General features: G+C 39.8%; 1 protein-coding gene across 1 annotated transcript in view; it reads right to left on the bottom strand.

Moving 5' to 3' along the window:
• The window catches only part of trappc9 (trafficking protein particle complex subunit 9), a 598494-nt gene that overhangs the window by 352228 nt on the left and 223894 nt on the right, over positions 1-22372 (bottom strand). Inside the window, exon 20 of the mRNA XM_043689331.1 lies at positions 9560-9710. Coding sequence (XP_043545266.1) covers positions 9560-9710 — 151 coding nt within the window. The remainder of the gene's footprint in view (positions 1-9559; positions 9711-22372) is intronic.

The raw sequence follows: 22372 nt of genomic DNA, 5'->3' as shown, positions 1-22372 counted from the left end.
TTCAATGCCAGAAGTATCCAAAATAAGGTAGGTGGAGCTTGTAGCATGGATAGGTACCTGGGACTTCGATGTTGTGGCCATTTCAGAGACATGGATAGAGCAGGGTCAGGAATGGATGTTGCAAGTTCCAGGGTTTACATCTCTCATTAAGAACAGGGAAAGCAGTAAAAAAAAAAGGAAGGTGTGGCCTTGTTAGTCAAGGACAGAATAACGGTGGCTGAAAGTAGTTTTGACGAGAACTCATTTACTGAAGTAGAATGGGCTGAGGTTAGAAACAGGAGAGGAGAGGTCACACTGCTGGGAGTTTTTTTTATAGTCCTCCACAGAGTTCCAGGGATGTGGAGGAGAGGATTGGCAAAACAATTTTGGGTAGGAGTGAAAGGAACAGCGTGGTCATTATAGGGGACTTCAACTTCCCCAACATTGACTCTAGTACGTCAGATGGATCACTTTTTGTCCAATGTGTGCAGGATGGTTGCCTGACACAGTATGTCGAAGGGCTGACAAGAGGGGAGATCACACTGGATCTGGTGTTTGGTAATGCATCAAGACAGGTGTTTGATTTAGTGGTAAATGAGCACTGTGGAGAGAGAGTGACCATAACTCAATTACATTTAGTTTAGCGGTGGAAAGGGATAGGTACATGCCACAGCGAAGAGTTATCGATGGGGCAAGGGCAATTATAATGCAATTAGACAAGACTTAGGAGACATAGAATGGGGTAGCAAAATGCAGGGGATGTGGGCAATTAAAATGTGGAACTGGTTTAAGGAACAGATCTTGCATGTCCTTGATATGTATGTCCATGTCAGGCAGGCAGGTAGGCAGTGATAAGGTAAGGAAACCGTGACTTACTACAGAAATTGCATCTCTTGTTAAGCGAAAAGAGGAGGCTTATGTGACATTGAGACGAGATGAGGCGATGGAGACTTTCAGATTAAATAGGAAGGATGTAAAGAGGGTTAAGAAGAGCAAAGAGAGGACATGAGCAGTCTTTAGCAGGTAGAATAAAGGAGAACCCTAAAGCTTTCTATAGGTATGTAAGGAATAAAAGGATGACTCGGGTAGGAAGAGGGCCAAAGACTGAAGTGGGAAGTTGTGTGTGGACCTTGTGGAGATTGGAGAAGTGCTAAATGAATATTTCTCATCTGTTTTCACTTGGGAAAAGGAGAATATTGTAGAGGAGAAGAATGAGATACAAGATATTAGACGAGAAAGGATCAAGGTTAGTACAGAAGAGATTAATCAATTCTAGAAGGAGCAAACGTAGATAAGTCCCCCTGGACTGGATGGGATTTATCAGAGGATTCTCTGGGAAGCTAGGGAGGAGATGGTGGAGCCTTTAGCCTTGATCTTTGAGTCGTCATTGTCTACAGGCTTGGTACCAGAGGACTGGAGGATTGCAAATGGTGTACCCTTGTTCAAGAAGGGCAGTAGAGATGACCCAAGTAATTACAGACCGGGGAGCCTTACATCTGTTGTAGGAAAAGTTTTGGAAAGGATTATAAGAGATAGGATTTATAATCATCAAACAAGCAACAATTTGATTGGAGATAATCAACATGATTTTGTCAAGGATAGGTCATGTCTCACAAACCTCAGTTTTTTGAGAAGCTGACCAAGCATATGAATGTGGGTAGGACAGTTGATGTGGAGTACATGGACTTTCATAAAGCCTTTGATAAGGTTCCACATGATAGGCTTTTGGAGAAAATGAATGGGATTGAGGGTGATTTTTTGCAGTTTAGATTAAAAACTGGCTTTCTGTAAGAAGACAGCGAGTGGGGGTTGATGGAAAATATTCAGCCTGGAGTCCGGATGTAATGGTGCGCCACAAGGATCTGTTTTGGGACCACTGCTGTTTGCCATTTTTATAAATGACTTGGACGCAGGCATAGTGAATGGGTTGCAGATGACACTAAAGTCAGTGGGGTAGTGGACAGTGTGGAAGAGTGTTACAGGAGGACTTGCATAAACTGCAGAATTGGGCTGAGATGTGGCAAATGGAGTTCAATGCAGATAAATGTGAGGTGATTCAATTTGGGAAGAATAACAGGAAGGCAGAATACTGGGTCAATGGAAAGATTCTCGGTAGTGTGGATGTGCAGAGGCATCTTAGTGTCCATGTACACAGATCCATGAAAGTTGCCACCCAGTGCTGTTAAGGAGGCACGTGGTGTGTTAGGTTTTACTGATAGAGGGATTCAGTTCCGGAGCCGTGATGTCATGCTGCAACTATACAAAATGTTAGTGCGGCTGCACTTGGAATATTGTGTACAGTTCTGGTCACCCCCATTACAAGGAGGATGTGGAAACATTGGAAAAGGTGCAGAGGAGATTTACCAGGATGTTGCCTGGTCTGGAGGCAAGGTCTTATGAGGAAAAGCTGAGAGACTCGGGTCTGTTCTCAATGGAAAGAAGGAGGCTAAGAGGGGATTCGATAGAGACATACAAGATGATCAGAGGATTACATAAGGTAGACAGTGAAAGTCTTTTTCTTCAGATGATGACGTCAGCGGGGGGCAAAGGTACAAATTGAGGGCTGATAGATTTAAGACAGATGTCACAGGCAGGTTCTTTACTCAGTGGCAAAAGTGTGGAATGCCCTACCTGCCAATGTAGTTAACTCAGCCACAGTCGGGAGATTTAAACAATCCTTGGATAAGCACATGGATGATAATGGCACAGTGTAGGGGGATAGGCTTCACAGGTCGGCACAACATTGAAGGGCGAAGGGCCTGTTCTGCGCTGTATTGTTCTATGTTCTATGACTCTAACCTGGAGTCATATGATTTTCAAATTATTGAATTTTAGAATGTCTTAAATCTGTGTCCAGCATGGCCAAAAAAAGGCATTATCAGCATGGGTTTTACTCCTGGGATTCCATCTGGGGTTCTTTGAAGACCAACATTAATCACTTTCAATATGAACACTGCACATTACTACTCAGAAATGGGGAGCAGAAAGCTCCGATGGAAGGTCATGCGATCATGTTCAAAATTATATGCACAGTTGTAATAAAAACAATACAGGTAGAGGTAAACTGTTTGAAATTACTGGACAGCAGAAAAGATTATTATACAACTAATCACATCAAATATTAGAAGAGTATAACCTTTACTCTCAGAACTATTCGATTAAAATTTCAATTCTACACTGTGAAAGACACAATGTATTTTTGGCCTGACCTTATGGACAAGTAGTTAACAAATTATTAAAGAAATATTAAATTTTATATTATGCATAAGGAATATACAAGATCCTTCATAAATATTTTAAGTTTAATAACTTGTGCAAAACAAAATGGGCTGAACTATCATCACATTTCTTGTAATTAAATGACAATATTGTTTATGCTGAGCCAGAAAAATCAACTCCAGTTCTAGAAATTAAATCATGTAGCTGAGGTAATAGGGCAGACAAGCTGTAATTTCTATCAAAGATGTCAATATCATTTGTGCTGCATGCAATTTGCCTTTAAAGTTATTTATGCTTACTATGTTAAAACCTATAAATAGAATCATGGTTGTCGTTACAATAAATAGGATGGCTCGCCCATTGAAATGTCAATACTAATAGATTTTTGTAATACTTGTCAAAATGCAGCAGCATTTATCCACAATGTGTTCTTTCATTTCATATCTCAATGAACAGAATTCACACGTTTAATCTTCTGAAATAAATTAAAACATTTTGACTAACTGCTACATTTGAAATACAATGTGCTAAGTAACCTAGCTGTTATGGCTTCTAAAGCACATAAAACTAATCAAATATGGTTACTACATTTCATTGATTTTAATTGAGAAAGAAAAAAATGAATGGAATGTTGATGTAAGAATTTTGGATGAAGTGATCTGGCATCTCTGAAAGTCTATGTGGAGTTTGGACATTCTCCCTATACCCGCATGGATTTCCTTCGAATGTTCCGGTTTCTTGCCACATACCAAAATTGTGGGGGTTAGGTGGACTTGCCATGCGACTCGATAGTATCCAGGGATCTATAGGTGAATTGGAGTATCCATGGGAAATGTGGGTTAGAGGGATATGGTAAGAGTGGTGGGTCTGGATGGAATGCTCTCTGGAGGGTGTCTGTGGGCTTTATGGGCTGAATGGCCCTGCTTCTCACACTGTAAGGATTCTATGAAGCAATGGCTCTATAATGCATTTCTAGACCAACAGCAGTGATGTCACACTTACTGTTGCAAATTACATAACTAAATTAATTACAAGGGTTTAACATTAAACTTGAATAACATTTATGTAATATCATTAATTCAGTAGAACATAAAGAAATTTCAGGGGAGGAATTTGGTAAATAGCAGAAAGTAAAACAAAGGTATTGGGCCCACATTTTCTGCTAATGGAATGGTCAAGACATACAGCAGTGAATGCGACTTTAACTGTGGCTGGATGATTTGTGCTATAGCTTTAGGAATTTTCTGTCAGCTGCAGTATGCAGCCTTTGGAAAAATGGTCTTAAAGTGCAGAATCAATGAGGCTCAAACCCCTTTTTGAGAAGAAAGCTCCTTTCTACCCAGCAGACTTGAAGGGTTTTTTTTAGTTCTTAAACTTTCAATAAAATCTTGTCCAATTCCATTTTTACTCCCTTATAAATCAGCATTTTGCAATTTAGTTGTAATGTATTCCCATTAACAAAGTTCCACATCTTTGACTTTGACCCCACTACAAGCTCTGTACCATTGTTACGAATTCCATTTCACACATTTGTCCTATTTGCTTCTAAGCTGCATTTTCAATACTGCTTCATTCAGAGATGCCTTGTTTCTACCTCCACCAATGTCTGCCTTTTTTGCTTTTCTTAGTTTATTGCCACTAAAACTGCCATATAGATCTCGCTAGTTCTAGATTTGACTATACTCATGCTCTCCTCAAACATCTGTAATTTCCAGCTTAATCAAACCTCTCCTGCCTGTACCGTCTCTCACGGTGTCTTTTCTAGAGTTAAAGCAACCAAACGCTTGCCCTTACCACAGTGATTTATTCATTTGCCTATTCCTTCACTCCACGATTGGCAGCTGTTCATTTGCTGTTTGTGGTCTTGGCTCTGGAATTCTTTTCCTGAACAAAGCCTAATAGTATTCTATCCTTAAAATACTCTTCTTTGGGTCAAGCTCTTGGTCTTGTTTGTAATGGTCCAGATCTTTCATTCAAAGTAGCACTGAACGTTGAGACATTTGCTGTTGAGCATCAATAGGGATGGGGCACTTAGGGAAGACGTGACAACCTCACAAATAATGACCACAAAGTGATATAAATGTTAAATAATTAATTAGCCTTTTTTTAATAAAAAGCTAGAGAGACTCGCCAGGTAACATCATATTGGAACATATTTGCAGACTACTGAATCATAAGAACACAACCAATAGGAAGAGGAAAAGCACATATGCCCCATCGAGTCTGCATGACCAGGGGTGATTTTGGACTTAAATTCCACTTTACTGCCTGCTCCCCATATCCCTGAAAAACAAAAACTTAGTTATCCCAGCTTCACATCAACTTACACAGAGCTTGTGCACAACTGGAGCAGAGATGCCAAAGATTCAAAACCTTGTGAGGAAAGTAGCTTTTCTTCAAATTAGAATTAGGTTTATTGTCATGCAAACTCAACTACAGGGATACACGACTACAGTGAAAAGTGTACAAAGTCGCCATTTCCGGTGCAAAGATACTTAGGGGCAAAATCTTAGGTATAAATTAGGAAAGTGAATTAATAAAGGTTAATGATCAGCATTACAGTCTCAAAATTCAAAAGTTACACTGGTCTTCTCTGAGGAGGCAAACATTCTGTGCTGGTCTTACGCAAGGCTGAGAGTCCATCAAATCCGCACTGCGCCTCCACAAGACTGGGAATCCATTGAGTTTGTCTGAGGTAAGTAGAGACAGAAAAGAAGAAGAAAAAAAATACAAAAAGAGGAAAAAGAAAAGAAACAGATGGCCCACACAGCAGCAGTAAAATCTAGAGGGAACGTATGCTGAAGGTAGCAGGACAGGCAAATAAAACAGCCAAACTGGCATTCAGGATATGTTTCTTTATTGGTTGAGGAATAGAGTAGGGAGGTTAAAACCCAAAAATTATAAAACACTAGTTAGACAATAGCAAACAGCAGTTGGACGGGAGACTGCGTGCACTCTGGTCATTTTTAGGAAGGATGCAATTCTGCTGGGGAGGGCAAGGGAAAACTTACCATGTTTTTTTTTCAGGAAGAAAATTTTAGTAATAAGGAATGGTTGGCTAGGTTGGGATTCGTTCTTTGCAACAGAGGATATTAAGGTGAGATTTACTTGAGGTTTATAAAATCACAGAACCTGCAAAAAGTAGATATGAAGGTTGTTTTCTGTTTGCAGACAAATCAAGAACCAGAAGGCATAAACATGAAGTATTCAGAAGGATTAGAGGTAACTTGAGCAGAAGGTCTTATTTTCGCAGAGGAGAGTGCGAGTCTAGAATTGACTGGCAAAAAGGAAATAGAGATTGAAATACATCACAAATTTTAAAAATATTTGAATATGCATTTGAAGTGATATAATCCAAAATAGCTACAAATGAAGAGCTGTAAAATAGGATTTATTTTTCCACAAATTGTACGTGTGCCTTCCTACCCCAATCACTTGGATAGCTCTTTACTGGCCAGCACAGACCTGATAGTCCAAATGGCCTACTTCTGTGACATACTTTTCTCTGGGCGGGATCATCTTCTCATGTCAAGGATGAAGATGGCAAACTAAGTATGCCACATCTCCACTCACAGGGAGAGCAGCTGGCTGTGCACAATATAGAGGTGGCTATTCAATTTGAAATTCAGAGACAGGAGCTCCAGCAAATCCCATCGTAGAGACAAGCGAGAAGGCACCCTCTTATCCGATAGGGTGAAAGTTCAGCAATTATATTTGAACACCATTCCTTGTCATCAAGCAGCATCTGCCTGACTGATACAAACCCTGAATGTACTAGTACTTCTTCAGTAACATATCATAAGAGATCCTGCAGGGTCCTCATTCTGGAGAGAATTTGCATGCAATTGGGATGTCACAGACTTGCCTGATGCATTGCTCCATTGCCCTTGGTATACCCTTGACTAAGAATCATTCACTATAACCCATCAGCATCAGCAAGCCTTAGAACGCTGGACTACCCTGTTATCCTCAAATTGACAGGTGTACTCCTCAAACCTCCATCTATCATCCTAGATCTGCCCTGTTATTCTCAACTCTTAAGACAGACAGGTGGCTGGTAGAACACAGCAAGCCAGGCAGCATCAGGAGGCGGAGAAGTCGTTGTTTCGGGTGTAACCCTTCTTCATTACTTTGCTCAAAAAATACACAGTTAAGCAACATGTAGCAGAATGGTACCAAGCTGGCAATAATACAGAAAAATAATGAATAGCTCAAAATAATTACTCAGACTGGCAAATGTTGCAAAGTGATGCCTCACAAGGTTTGGTTAGTGACCAATGCTGTTCATTACTAAAGGTACTGGGATAAATGAAAGAGCCAAAATATCGTCCAGCTTAATGAGCTTAGAGACATATTTGAGGCCTGATCAAGATAATTAATTACAATGGTAAATCCTCAGAAATTAAGGGATAACAAGCCACTGTCACAAAGCTACCTGCGAACCTTAGCCAGTGTAGTATTTTTTCGGATGGGGGTTGAAAAGCTGTGCGTCGAACCTCAAAAAGAGAATTGTGAGAACAGAGTTAAAAGGTAACAGCTTAGAAAGAAAAAAGAAAACTGGAAATAAAGCTAAAATTTAAGAAGTTTAAGTAATTCAAACATAGATTTTTTTAAATCGAAGTGCAGTGGTAGCTTTAAGAACATACATAGATGAGTTTACATCCAACAGCAGAATGAAAGTAAGTCAAACAGCCTGCTCGAGAACACAGGAGTTTGAAGCTGTTCCTGTTGTTTAGGAGTATAGTAGGAAACAAAAGTGGGAGCAAAGAAGAATGTCATACTGGAAATTAAGTTGGCAGAATGGTAGGTGTGATCGATATGGACTTCAGTAAGGCGTTCGACAAGGTTCCCCTTACGAGACTGGTTAGCAAGGTTAGATCTCACAGAATACAGGGTGAACTATCCATTTGCATACAGAACTGGCTCAAAGGAAGAAGACAGAGGGTGGTGGTGGTGGAGGGCTGTTTTTCAGACTGGAGCCCTGTGACCAGTGGAGTGCCATAAGGATCAGTGCTGGGTCCTCTACTTTTTGTCATTTACATAAATGATTTAGATGCGAGCATAAGAGGTACAGTTAGTAAGTTTGCAGATGACACCAAAATTGGAGGTATAGTGGACAGCGAAGAGGGTTACCTCAGATTACAACAGGATCTTGATCAGATGGGCCAATGGGCCGAGAAGTGGCAGATGGAGTTTAATTCAGATAAATGCGAGGTGCTGCATTTTGGGAAAGCAAATCTTAGCAGGACTAATACACTTAATGGTAAGGTCCTAGGGAGTGTTGCTGAACAAAGAGACCTTGGAGTGCAGGTTCGTAGCTCCTTGAAAGTGAGTCGCAGGTAGATAGGATAGTGATGAAGGCGTTTGGTATGATTTCTTTTATTGGTCAGAGTATTCAGTACAGGAGTTGGGAGGTCATGTTGCAGCTGTAGAGGACATTGGTTAGGCCACTATTGGAATATTGTGTGCAATTCTGGTCTCCTTCCTATCGGAAAGATGTTGTGAAACTTGAAAGGGTTCAGAAAAGATTTACAAGGATGTTGCCAGGGTTGGAGGATTTGAGCTATAGGGAGAGGCTGAACAGGCTGGGGCTGTTTTCCCTGGAGCTTCGGAGGCTGAGGGGTGGCCTGCTAGAGGTTTACAAAATTATGAGGGGCATGGATACGGTAAATAGGCAAAGTCTTTTCCCTGCGATCGGGGAGTCCAGAACTAGAGGGCATAGGTTTAGGGTGAGAGGAGAAAGATATAAAAGATACCTAAGGGGCAACTTTTTCACACAGAGGGTGGTACATGTATGGAATGAGCTGCCAGAGGAAGTGGTGGAGGCTGGTACAATTGCAACATTTAAAAGGCATTTGGATGGGTATATGAATAGGAAGGGTTTGGAGGGATATGGGCCAGGTGCTAGCAGGTGGGACTAGATTGCGTTGGGATATCTGGTCAGCATGGACAGGTTGGATCGAAGGGTCTGTTTCCATGTTGTACATCTCTATGACTCTATGACTCTATGGCAGGGAACAGCTAATGCATCTCAGATTGCGGTTCCAAGAAAAAATAAGAGAGCATGTTTGACCAATCACCACAAAGTTTGGAGTAGTCTTTAAGGGGGAAACAACAATTTATTTTTCCAAAATAGATGAATGGTTACTTACTAACTCAATATTTTTAATAATGTGCTGAAGGCTTGAAAACAAACAGCCATCCACAGACAGCTACTTTTCTTTTGGACAAAGATCCTGACAGTACTTCATAGTGCTCACACTTAACATTTCTAACACAGCTCAGTACACATAATGCACAATTTTGTTGCATTACTCACAGAAAAATGGTTTTGCACAGGGAATTTACTCAGAAAGGATATGATCTTCCAGCAGATGTTTAATTTGTTGTTGATCTCAACAGCCTGAGCATGACGTCTTTCCTCTTCAATTTGCTTTAGGTTTTCGGTACACAGCACTTTGTTAGATGCTGGAAGTGCTTCAAAGTTGAACTTGTCAACTTGTATGGCCATCCTGCAAAGTATAACAGATCAAACTCACTTAGAATACAGTTGTATTGACATTTGATAGATTTGACTGCATGAAAGTCTACAGACTTAAATCTAGAAACCTTGCAGATACTTTTCACAACGTGTTTAGTTAGACCATTGGATGGGTGCCGACAGCTCTAAAAGTCAGCATACATCTGACTTCTGTAATCATGATCATAAGTTTACCTATTTATGTTAATTCAGGAAAAAAAAATCAATAATTATACAATTTTTACAAGTATTATTGTTCCCAAAGGGCAGACAGTAAAAGCCTGCCTTGAATACAAGCAATGCATGTGAGCTAAGGTCTGTCAAAACAAATGTCTCACAAGCTTGATTTATCTGTGCTGTATGATAAAATCTCAAATGCCAAGGTTTGTACTATAACAAGTTAAAAGCAGGATTGACTAAACATTAATTAGTACATAACAGTACTCAAATACAGAACAGACAACCTTTATTAATGCTCTAATATGACTGGTAACACTGCGATAGTGAGGACCACAGATGCTAGAGAAGTTCGAGTCAATAAAATGTGGGTACTGGAAAATGTACAGCAGATCAGGCATCAGCTGATAAGCAAGACAGTCAACAGGGTTATGCTTGAAATATCGACTCATTTGCTCCTCAGGTACTGCCTGACCTGCTGTGCTTTTTCCAGCGCCACACTATATTGAAACTGGTAACCCTAAGCCACACTGCATCTTGCTCTACAATGGACTGCAGCTTTTCAGGATACAGGCAATTGTATCCCTGATAATGTTCCATTTTGTCATGTCAGAATATCAAGAGACAATTGAAGGTGTTTCCCTCAGTTTTCAAAGAATTCATGAAACAACTACCAGCTGTAAAGACACTTTAGCATTTTCTCATCTCAGCAGTACCAGAGCAAATCGTCCAGAATCTTCAGAGACTCACAGAACATAATTCTGGTGTGTACCAAAAAAAACATGCAATATGGCAAAGATTAGTGATAATCCAGAGGATTGGAAACATTTCAAAACCAACAAAAGATGATCAAAAAAAATGAAAAGAAGAAAATAAGGCTTCAGGTAAACTTGTAAGTATTATCAAAATAAACAACAGGAACTTATCTCAATATATAAAAATGATGACAGAAGCCAAAGTGAACATACACTGGGGTCAGAATTATTTACAAGACATATTAATGGATGAAAGAAGTGAATGTACCATCACCAAGTCAGCAGATGACACAGGTGGTGTTAAGGCAAGTAGTGAGCATAACAGAGCATATAAATGGATATAGATAAATTAAGCAAGTTGGCAAAAACATGGCAGATGGAAATCATGTGGGAATGTGTGACAATATGCACTTTGTCAAAAAGAATAGTGGGGCTGAATATTATTTAACTGGAGAAAAATTGCAGAAAGCAGAGAAATTTGAGAGTCCTTGTGTGTGAATCACAAAAAGCCAGCATACAAGCTCAGCAGGTAATAGGGAAGGCAATTGGAATGTTGGCCTTTATTTCAAAGGGAATAAAGCATAAAAATAGGGAAGTCTTGGTACAACTGTACAAGGCACTGATTAGACCATACCTGGAATATTGTGAACAATTTTGGGGTCTCCATATCTAAGGAGAGATATATTGGTATTGGAGGCAGCCCAGACAAGGTTCATCGAGTTGGTCCCAGGCTTGGAGGCATTTTCTTCTGCAGGAATGGTTAAGTAGGTTTGTCCTGTACTCACTGCAGTTTATAACAGTAAGAGGAGTCCTTCTCGAAACATAAAAGATTCTTAGGGGTTGTTAGAGGTTGATACTCTTTGTGGGCAAGTCTAAGACCACAGGCATCATCTCAGACTGTGCGGTCACCTTGTTAGGACAGAGATGAGGTAGAACTACTTCTCTCAGAGTATTCCATGAATGGACTTTTATTTAACCAGAGAGGAGTTTAAAGGCTGGATTCATAAGTATATTTAAAGATGAGATAGACAGATTTTAATCAGTAAAGGAATCAAGGATTATGGGAAAAGGCAGGAAAATGTAGGTGAGAATTATCAGATCAGCTATTGAATGGCAAAGCAGACTTAGAGGACACAACGGTCTCCTTCTGCTCCTACATCTTATCATCTATGGACTGTAAAATGTCTCCAGAGCCTATGAATGAAATGTGTCAGTAACTATAGGAATGTGAAAAATTGTATGAGAACAGAGAGTATAAAGGCAAAGACACTCAGTTAGAAAAATTCAACCAAATCAGTTGCTGGCATTGATTCTTAAAACAAAACGTAGTAATCTGTGTGCAAGTAGTGAGATATGAGATATGATTTTATCTCTAGGTAAAGTAATACAAACACAGTCGTCACAGAATGATAATCCTCTAGGCAGGAGCATAATGAAATTTTGTTAGGGCATTGGTGAGGTGAAGAAGTGCTGATGTAGAACAACAGACTGTTGTTCTGCCATTGACATGCAATTCTATCGGTTCAAGATCTTTGCCAAAACTACAGAATGTGCAAAATCGAATAGAATGAAAATACAACAAACACACAGACCAAATGCACATCTACTTGAGTCAGTAGTAGAATTAGAGCATTGCTTGGTCAACAGCTTATTTTTGTATTTGAACCAATACAGTATGTTGGCAGTACATGTCCTCAGTGAGTAAAGTTAAAATCTCCATGGACAAGAGAAATGTTTAAATAACTGCACATCACAGGATGGGAAGATGTAAAGCAAGGCAAATACTTTGAGCTCAAATCAAGTACAAGGTGGCCACCATAAGGCATGGTTATGGCAGAGGAAACAAGGCCAGAAAAGCAATTTAAATCAATGCCACCGGCCTGATGAAATTGCAAGAAGAACTAAAGCGGCAAAAGGGCAGTTTCAAAGTCTAAGCAACCCTGGTCTAACAGAAGAAAAATGGAAGTTTTCATTAAGGTTGCAGAAAAGGCAGGACATCATTCATTAACACTGCTTTAAATGGAGGAAGCATTTATTTCAACTACGAGGAGCAGATAACATCCAGAAAAATAAAATCGGGAAAGAAACAAGAATCCTTACTGCAGCCACAGGCAACAGAGCTCATCTAGAAAAATCTGAAGAAACAAAATTTCTCTCTTAAAGCCGCAAAACATAGAAGTCATTTGGAAAAATAATGGTTAAAATGGACAACATTAATTAAAGCTGCATGCAGCAAATTTATTCAGTAAGCTGTTAAGGAAACATGAATCACTTAGCTAAAGTTACAAAACAAGAAATTCATCCATTGAAGTGGTGGAAAAACTCCATTTTAGCTGAGAATATGTTTCCTTCATTTTTGCAGCAACACATAGGAAAATTCTACAGTACAGCAACAGAGTAGTAGCAGCGCCATCGCAGTAAAATAAAAAGCCTTTTATGACCAAAGCTGGAGGAATGCACTATTACTTTAGTCCCACTCTCATGGTTCACAACACAAAATTAAAATACTTTCATCAATGACCAAGATGACCTCATGGTGTCAGGTTTTAAACAACAAGATTAATCAACCAGGTTTATTCACTATTATTTCTTAATTATTAGGATACATCCTATTCAATATAGATGCAATAATTGGTTAAAAATACCAAGTAATTTACAAATATAAACATGTATCTCTAAATTTTCCAAAACGTATGGGCAAAGAAATATATATACACTTCAGGGAAAGATAAAGGAAAAATTAGACTTTCCTGCAGAAACTAGTTTTCCCAAAAAACAATTTGGGCAAGAGGTTATTCCTAAAAACCAATGAACAAAGTATAGAATATCTTGCTGTCTGTTACTCTGATCTTTGGCACACATTGTCAAGTCAAGGCTCAGGTATACCTGTCTCTTGCAGGCACAGCTTGCTCAAGAAATACAATCTTGAGATGTATTTTCCACCACTTCTCAAAGAACAAACAAGTTTCACCCTCAGCTCAGCAGAGATGTTTGCTTTTCAGAAATTAGAGATTTCACTTGGACAGTTTACGCACATTTCATCTGATGAAGGAGCAGTGCTCCAAAAGCTTGAGATTTCCATAAACCTATTGGACTGTAATCTGGTGTCTTGTGACTTCTGACTTTGTCACACAACAATTTTAAGAGAAGAAAATCAATCTTTGCACAGCAGATCAGAACAGTCCATTAAATTCATTAAATAGAAAGTCACAGATGACACATATGCAAAACCAGTGCAACAAGTAGTGCACCAAAAACTACAAGCTTTCATCAGTGCTGAGAAACCTCACAGTCACAGACTGTTCACAGCTGTTTAAAGTGAATGCTTTATCTGATACACAATAAGTGGCTTTCTGAAAATGTTAAGTCAGACACAGTCATAGAAAAGCGAAAAATCAAAAACTATCAATACAAAGAAGCTAAAAGATGTAGAATAATCAAAGAACAAGAAAAACCTGAAATAGTATTAAAGGAAATGGGTAATCAGATGTTACATTTTGACAAGCTGACATTTATGTCAACTGTCAAGCAACTTCTTCATCCAGCAAAAGGAGCAATTAAGATTAAGATATGCTACAAGAGGCTCTCCAATATATCAGTTGCCAGATAAAGACTTCACAGTCAAGAATTTTCACACTTGAATAGGAATAAGAGCTTTGACCTCAAATCTTCTTTGAATGACAGAGGAGATCAACTAGTTGAACTCGAGGAACAACTGGTCAATGAGCAGCACATTGTGGAACAATTTATCTCAGAACAACCAAAAGACAAATCTATTTAATTATAGAATTCTTACAGCGTCAGCCTTATAAAGCGCCAGCAGTACATCCTCGCTCTTTTATTCTAGCTCTCTTAAAACAAATGCTAACATTGCATTTATCTTCCTAACTGCCAAATGAACCCGCATATTAACCTGAAGAGAATCTTTAGACAGGACTCCAAGTCCTCTCATGCTTCAGGTTTCTAAAACCTTTTTTCTAGTCTATGCCTCTCCTTCCTACCAAAGTGCATAAACTCACACTTCCCCACATTACATTCCATCTGTCACTTCTTTATCCAGTCTCCTTGTCTGCCCAAATCCTTCTGCAGCCTCCCTATTTCCCCAGCAATTACTTCACCTATCTTTGTGTCATCTACATACTTACCTTCAATGCCCTTAGTTTCCTTGTCCAGATCATAAATGTATAACATGAATAGCTTTCATCCCAGTACTGATCTGTGTAGAACTCCCATCGTCACCAGCCTGCATCCTGAAAAATACCCACTTATCCCCATTCTCTCGCTTCTGCTTGTTAGTCAATCCTCTTTCTACGCCAGTTATCTTACCGCAACACTGAGCGCTTAATTTATTTTGCAGCCTTCTGTGCAGCACTGTCTCAAAGGCCTTCTGGAAATCCAAAGAGATCTTAAGTTCTCATTTGTTTACTTTGCTGGTTACCTCCTTAAAGAATTCTTACAGATTTGTCAGGCATGACCTTCCCTTGAAGAAGCTGTGGTGAGTCAACACTATTTTATCATGCACTTCCAAGTAGTCCACAATCTCATCCTTAATAATAGGCTCTAAAATCTTAGCAATGACCAAGGTCAGGCTAGCTGGCCAAACATTTTCCATCTTCTGCCTGTCAAGCCAGATTTAATTCCTGCCATGGCAGATGTCTGCACTGGAATTCAGTAACAATCTGTTATTAAGAGTCTAAAAACAAACACGAAAGTGTTATCAATTGTTGGGAAAAACTCATCTGGTTCACTAATGTCCTCCAGGGTAGGAAATTGCTATACTTATCTGCTCTGACTTACACGTGACTCCAGAAACACAGCAATACAACAGTTGACTCTTGACTGTCCTCTGAATAATTCGGAATGGACAATAAATGCTGGCCCAACCGCTGACTCCCACATCCCTTGAATAAGTTTTAAAAATTATGATCCTCAGTGACAGAAATACCCAGCAAGAAGTAACCTTCAAATAGCAGAACTGAGGTTTGACCAACAGTACAATTGCTGAGGGCAAAATCAAGGATGAAGTTGAAGTAAAGCATCAACATAGCTCAGCACAGATCTACAGGCACACTAAGAATAAAAATATGCTGATACAGGTGAAAGGTCTGGTGCATGAAACTGCTGAACAAAATTGAGAATGGATGACTAATGCCCAATAATTCAAGATATTGAAAGGAAGAAACTGCCTGTTTGGGAAAGTCAGGATATGGAAAGGAAGAAATTGCCTGATACAGCAGAGAACATGTCTTCCTCAAAGGAAATCTGAAAGATTAAAGGTCTGCCAGTTTGAGGGATTTGATAGACCACATACTGTTAGGAAGAGAAATAAAGATAATGGTCCTCCACCAGGAAAACTACCAATCTTCTAAGTCTGAAGAAAATACATTAAGGGAGAATAGTTAAATTTCCAGATCAGTTGTAAAGTTGAGAGCTTGAGGTGTGATGGGGCAATGGTAAATATAAATCTGTACATACAGGTATAATGCAATAGTGAAAAAAAAACATTGGGAGAAGCTGATGCATATGAACTAGAAAGGGTTACTACTATATTATAATTTGACGCACTAAGAAAATTTCAGGATTAAAACAAGCCACAGAATCAAATTAGTGAAAGACAAACTTCAGACAAATAAATGCACTGATGTACGTTCTTCATGCATACAATGATTGACTTATGCCCTAATCCATGGCTACAGCAATGGAGGTGGTATTCCAGAATCATCTGAGAAGCAGTTGACTGCTTTATGGGGCTTTACAGCTGGTTATTCTGTTTGGATAAACTACATGATTAAGGTCCTTCCTCATCTGTAACTATCTTGTGACATTATTTAGTCAAACCATGACACTGGCATTAATTGTTCAGTTCAGTTAAACTGAGTTTGTGTCCCACCATGTGATAAGTGTGCTGCCATAATTTCCTTAACTGTAGGCATCTGCAAGGCTTGCTTTGTCTACTGTGACACCAAACCACTCATTGGTTTAACTAAAACAGGAACAAGAACTTGTTTACTGCAAGCTTTTCTTCCCTCTCTATTCACTCCTGGAACATGGGGGAGATGGCTGGGCCAATATATATGGCCTGTCACTCGTTCCCCTTCAGGTGTTGCTGGTGAGCTGCCCTCTTAACTGCTGCAATCCATTTGGTGTAGGTACAGCCACATTGGAATTGGGAGGGAGTTGCAGCTGAGCAACCAGTTATAGGTTACATTCACATCACTCACCTTGGTAGCAATATCATTTATTCTTGGGCAAATATTAATTTTGAATCCTTTGGTCATTTTGATTTTACATTTCTTAGTTACAAACTTTACCTGTACTAACTTATTTTCAATTATTTTAGATGTGAGCTACAGTGGATAGGCCACCAATTAGTGACAAATATACTGAAAGTGGTTGTGACAAGTTACTTTTTTGAACCACTACAGTCCATTTAGATTAGATTAGATTTGATTACAGTGTGGAAACAGGCCCTTCGGCCCAACAAGTCCACACCGACCCGCCGAAGCGAAACCCACCCATACCCCTACATTTACCCCTTACCTAACACTACAGGCAATTTAGTATGGCCAATTCACCTGATCCTGCACATCTTTGGATGGTGGGAGGAAACCGGAGCACCCAGAGGAAACCCACGCAGACACGGGGAGAACGTGCAAACTCCACACAGTCAGTCGCCTGAGGCGGGAATTGAACCCGGGTCTCTGGCGCTGTGACGCAGTAGTGCTAACCACTGTACCACCGTGCTGCCTATTTAGTATCGGTACGTACATAGTGCTGTTTGAAAGGGAGTTCCAGGATTTTGATTTAGCAACACTGAAGGAAAAACAACATATTTCTAAGACAGAACTGAGAATGGGCTGGTCAGAAACATGGTGGTGGTGTTTCCATGTATTCTGCTGTCCTTACCCTTCTAGATAGTAGTGGTCATGGGCTTAGAAGTTGCTAAGGAGCTCTCATGAATTTTAACAGTATATCCTATAGATGTTGCACACTACTACTATAGTGATGGAGAGAGAGAGTTTTTTCTTAAAAAACTTCATTTGTGGAATATGTCTGCATTGCAATCTTGAGGCCAAGCACTAATTCCATCACCCAGAAATACCTGCCAAATGTGTAGTTGCAGATGCAACTCGAGGATCAGACTCATCAGCCACGCAAACCCATTACAAGTGACATGAAATTTCCAAGGTGGATAATTATACTAGTTGGCAAGTGATTGCCCGCAACAAATGGGTGTCACTCGCTATGGGCCGTGACAACATTGCATCAATAGCACAGACGACATTATCCACAACTTACTGCAAGTGGTAAACTAACAAGTGCCATTTGATTCATAGAAAATTCATTCTTTGACACGTTCTATTAGCTACAGCATTTATATGGGTGGCTGATGTTTTATGTTGTTGGTCAATAATGTCGCAAGGTATTGATGTAAAGACTCTTGGGATTCTTCCAGCTGATGGTAATACGGGGTGACTCAGATTCAAGAGTAAAACCTGGCTTACTAGCTAATCAGCTTTATTTGTATTGTTGTTTATGATGGAGATCAGTCACTAAACATATTCCAAAAGATTGCCAATATACATTGACAATATACATTTATCATATTACACTTACGATATTAAAAACTGTATTAGACTACTCAAGAACTATTTAAACAAAGTCATTACAAACATCAGAAATTCATCTCTGCAAGACTCTTACAGACACCAACTTCAGTCAAAAGTCATCTCTATCATCCCATTAAAGTTTCTTGCTCATCTGGCATGGCTGTATTTAGCTTCATTTTGGCAGGTTTCTTCACTTTATTGCTCTCCCTGAGACTGTGAAAACAAAAATCAGCACACTATTAACTTAACTTGGATTCCCTAAACTCATGTCTTCAACAGCCTTACAGAAGATCTTTCTCTCTGCTATCCCCAAAGCCTTCTAATTCTGGAGCTTTCCGCTCACTGATATTTAAGCAGCTCAGGACTTCTCCCAAGACCTGACTGCTTGGAGACTGTTAATAATAGCCCTTCTGCTAATGGGCCTTCCCCCACATGAACTTGTTTCTTGTACATATTCTCTCTCTCACACACACACACACACACACACACACACACACACACACACACACACACACACACACACACACACGTAGTTGTAAAACCACAAACATCTTTACAAAGTTGCTCACTCTGTGGCTTGCTGGTCATTTTGGTGAAATCACATGACTTCTTGTAAATGCTGCTTTGAACTTCATGTTCAAATTTACTTTCTGACCTTTGAAAACAAAATGGGTTAGATCTTGACAGAATTGAAAACTTAAATCCATTTTTCCTCCGCTTTCAAATCTAAGTTCCAAAATAATAATGTTATGAACCTTCATAACACTGGACTAGAAACCTAGAATCCTTGCAGTCAATTCTGTATTTCATGTGCAATTTTTAAAATCCATTTACTGTCACAAATTCTGAGTTTATGGATATATGAATTCAGAACAGGTGCATGTCATGCAGCACCTTGAGCCTACTCCACCATTCAATAAGATCACACTGATTTGATTACTCCACATTCCCATCTACTCTCAATAGCCTTATATCCCCTACTCTCAATAGCTTATCAAGGATCTATCCACCTTTAAAAGATTCAAAGAAACTGTCTGCACATTTGTAAAGAAGAGAGTTTCAAAGATTCGTGACACTCAGTAAAATAATTTCTACATCATAAATGGGCAACAACTGGTTTCCTTTTCAGGCTATTTCACAATTTGACATTTCCCTACGTTATATTCTATTTTCCAGATTTGTGCCTACTCAATCTTTCTTTGCAGTCTACTTACATCCTGCTTTCACAGTCTCCCACAAGAAGTAACACAGTTTTCACATATACTCTGTTGAGAACCTTCATGATGTTATATAAAGTCATTTCTGATATAGTACTACAGTCCAGTTTTCGCGTGATCTTGCGCTATAAGAAAATCGTGCAAGAGCCACGCCATTTAAGCTCTTTGGGCCGAAATCGCATAATAACCAATACAGGTAAGGAAAGTTTGCGTTCCACAAATGATGGTCTAATTTCTTCAATCATGTTAAAGCTCATTCACGTTGAAGATATGCACATTATAGCAGAACTAACTGTATTTCCATCAAGTCACGTTTTACTATTCTAAGCTGCAGCAGAAAGATCCTAGCTTCATCTATCTTTACCCACAAGACAACTCATGCATGCTGCATATTGATCTTGTAAACAGATCTTTAAACTGTTTCCAACCAATTGACATCCTTTCTTAAATAAGGTGGTCAATATGTGTACACACTCCACGTGGTATCACCAGTGCTCTGCAGAACAGAAGCATGGACTCCATATTTATATATTCAATTTCCTTATCATTAAATAATAACATATCATCTTTCCTAATTACTTGCTATATCTATACACTAACATTTTGAGAATCATGCACTGGGACACTAAGATCCCTCTGCATCCTCTCACAATTTAGAGAATAGGCTTCCTTTTTAATTCCTCCTACCAAATAGATAACTTCACATTTTCCCACATTATATTCTATTTGCCAGATTTGTGCCTACTCACTTAACCTTTCCTTGCAGTCTCCTTCCATCTTTTTTATATAGAAAAATGCCAGAGAGCCAACTGGAGAACAGCGAACTTGGATTTGGGTAATGAAGCAGGTTTAATTAATGAGCTCAGAGCAAAAGATCCCCGAGGAAGTAGTGATCATAACATAATATAACTGAACATTCAGTTTGAGTGTGAGGAATATGGAATGGAAGCAACTTTTATATTTAACTTAAATAATGGGAACTACAATTAAATGAGGATAGAGTTGGCTGAAGTGGGCTGGATAGATAGATTAGGAGGAAAAACGCTCAGCAATCAGTGGCAGACACAAGGAGACAACTCATGACTTTCCGCAAAAATATATTCCAGTAACAAGGAAAGATTCCAAGAGAGGAATAAACTAATCATGGCTAACCAAGGAAGCTCAGGAGAGAATAAAGTTAAAGTTAACAAAAAAGTAAAATTGAGGCCAAAGTTAGTGAGACCCTCAAAGACTGGGATAAATTCAGAATCCAACCAAGGAGGACTAAAAAGGTAATGATTTAGTGAAAATAAACTATCAGCGTAAATCAGCGAAGAATATAAAACTGACAATGAGAGCTCCAAGATTTAACATGTCACCGACATTGGGCAACTCCTTGCAAGTTCTGTACAGCAGATCTTACTCTAGTATTTCTTATAACCAATCCACACTTTCAATCCTAAATTCAAAGTCTGTAAAAATTACTAATCATGTTCTTTTAAATCTACTTACAGGTCAGAGGATCCTAAGGATGCCCAGATTAGAATACTATCAATACTGGCCAAGGGCAGGCTTATTGGCTTCCTGCAGGACCCATGAGGACGCGTGGAACCCAAGATCCAGCCGCTGGCCCAGAACTAAAAATCAGCCTCAGCAGAAACTCAATTCCACGGCCTAACCGGAGACCTGCAGCAACGCAACCCTGGGGAGGGCCAGGACAGGCCCAGTCTCCGATCCCACAGAAGTTATGCATCACCAACACCCGGGACTGTTCGGGGGCGAAAATCCTATCGCCACGACTTGTCCCAAAAACACTAGACCAGCCCAGGTCTTAACTACAATTTTGCAGCGTCCCTCCCTCGGGGAGGCCCAGCCCATCTGAACCAGACTCACTCACAGCCTGAAGCAGTGGACTCTCATCACAAACTCCCCAGACTGTCCAAATGCAAGAAACCTACAAGAAAACAGGGAGAACGTGCTGCTATGCAAGATGAGGCAGAAATAATACAATTTCAAATTCCTCCTACCCAAATGTCCAGGCTATCAAAAACAACATGGATGAACTCCGATCTAGACTTATTTTCCAGAGGGAACTGAGAGAATGCTGTATGCTCGGTTTCAGAGAGATTTGGTTGAATCCTACCATACCTTGCAAGCTGAGGGTTTCTCCATACATTGCACAGACTGCATGGCACCCTCACATAAGGCAAACAGTAGAGGAATATGCTTCCTAATCAACATTAGCTGGTACTCAGACATGGCAACTCTGCCAAGCCACATAGAATATCTTACAGTAAAATATTGCCCTTACGATCTGCCATGTGAATTCATCTCTGCTATCCTGATAGTAGTCTATGTACACACCAGGCCAAAGTGAAGAATGTCCTGGATATAATTTGCCCTGCAAAAACCATCCTAGAGCCAAAATCCCCAAGGCCTTATTCATCGTGGCCAGCGACTTCAACCAAGCCAATTTTGAGAGGGTGCTGACAAAGTACCACCAACACGGTTTCTGCCCCACCAGAGGATTGAGCATCTTGGACTAATGCTACACAGCCAAAGAAGTACACTGCTCCATCCCCTATCCACATTTCAGAAAATCAGATCATAGCGCTGTGTTCCTCCTCCCAGCTTACAAGCAGAAGCTGGGACAGGAGGATCCTTCACAGAAAGAAATGCAATGCTGGTCCAAGGCAGCACAAGAGCGAATCCCAGACTGCTTGGAATTGGTGGACTGGACTGTATCAGTCCAGCAGAAAACCTAGACAAGTACACCACCACCAACAATGACTTCATTACAAAATTTGGGGAGGACAGCATGCCAAAGTCATCAATCCAAGTGCTCCCCGACTGGAAACCTTGGACGAACCAAAAAATCCATTACCCACTAAAAACCAAATGTGCAATATTTAGGTC

This window comes from Chiloscyllium plagiosum, chromosome 4, assembly GCF_004010195.1.
Source record: "Chiloscyllium plagiosum isolate BGI_BamShark_2017 chromosome 4, ASM401019v2, whole genome shotgun sequence".
NCBI lineage: Eukaryota > Metazoa > Chordata > Chondrichthyes > Orectolobiformes > Hemiscylliidae > Chiloscyllium > Chiloscyllium plagiosum.
This window is presented reverse-complemented; position numbering and strand designations above follow the sequence as displayed.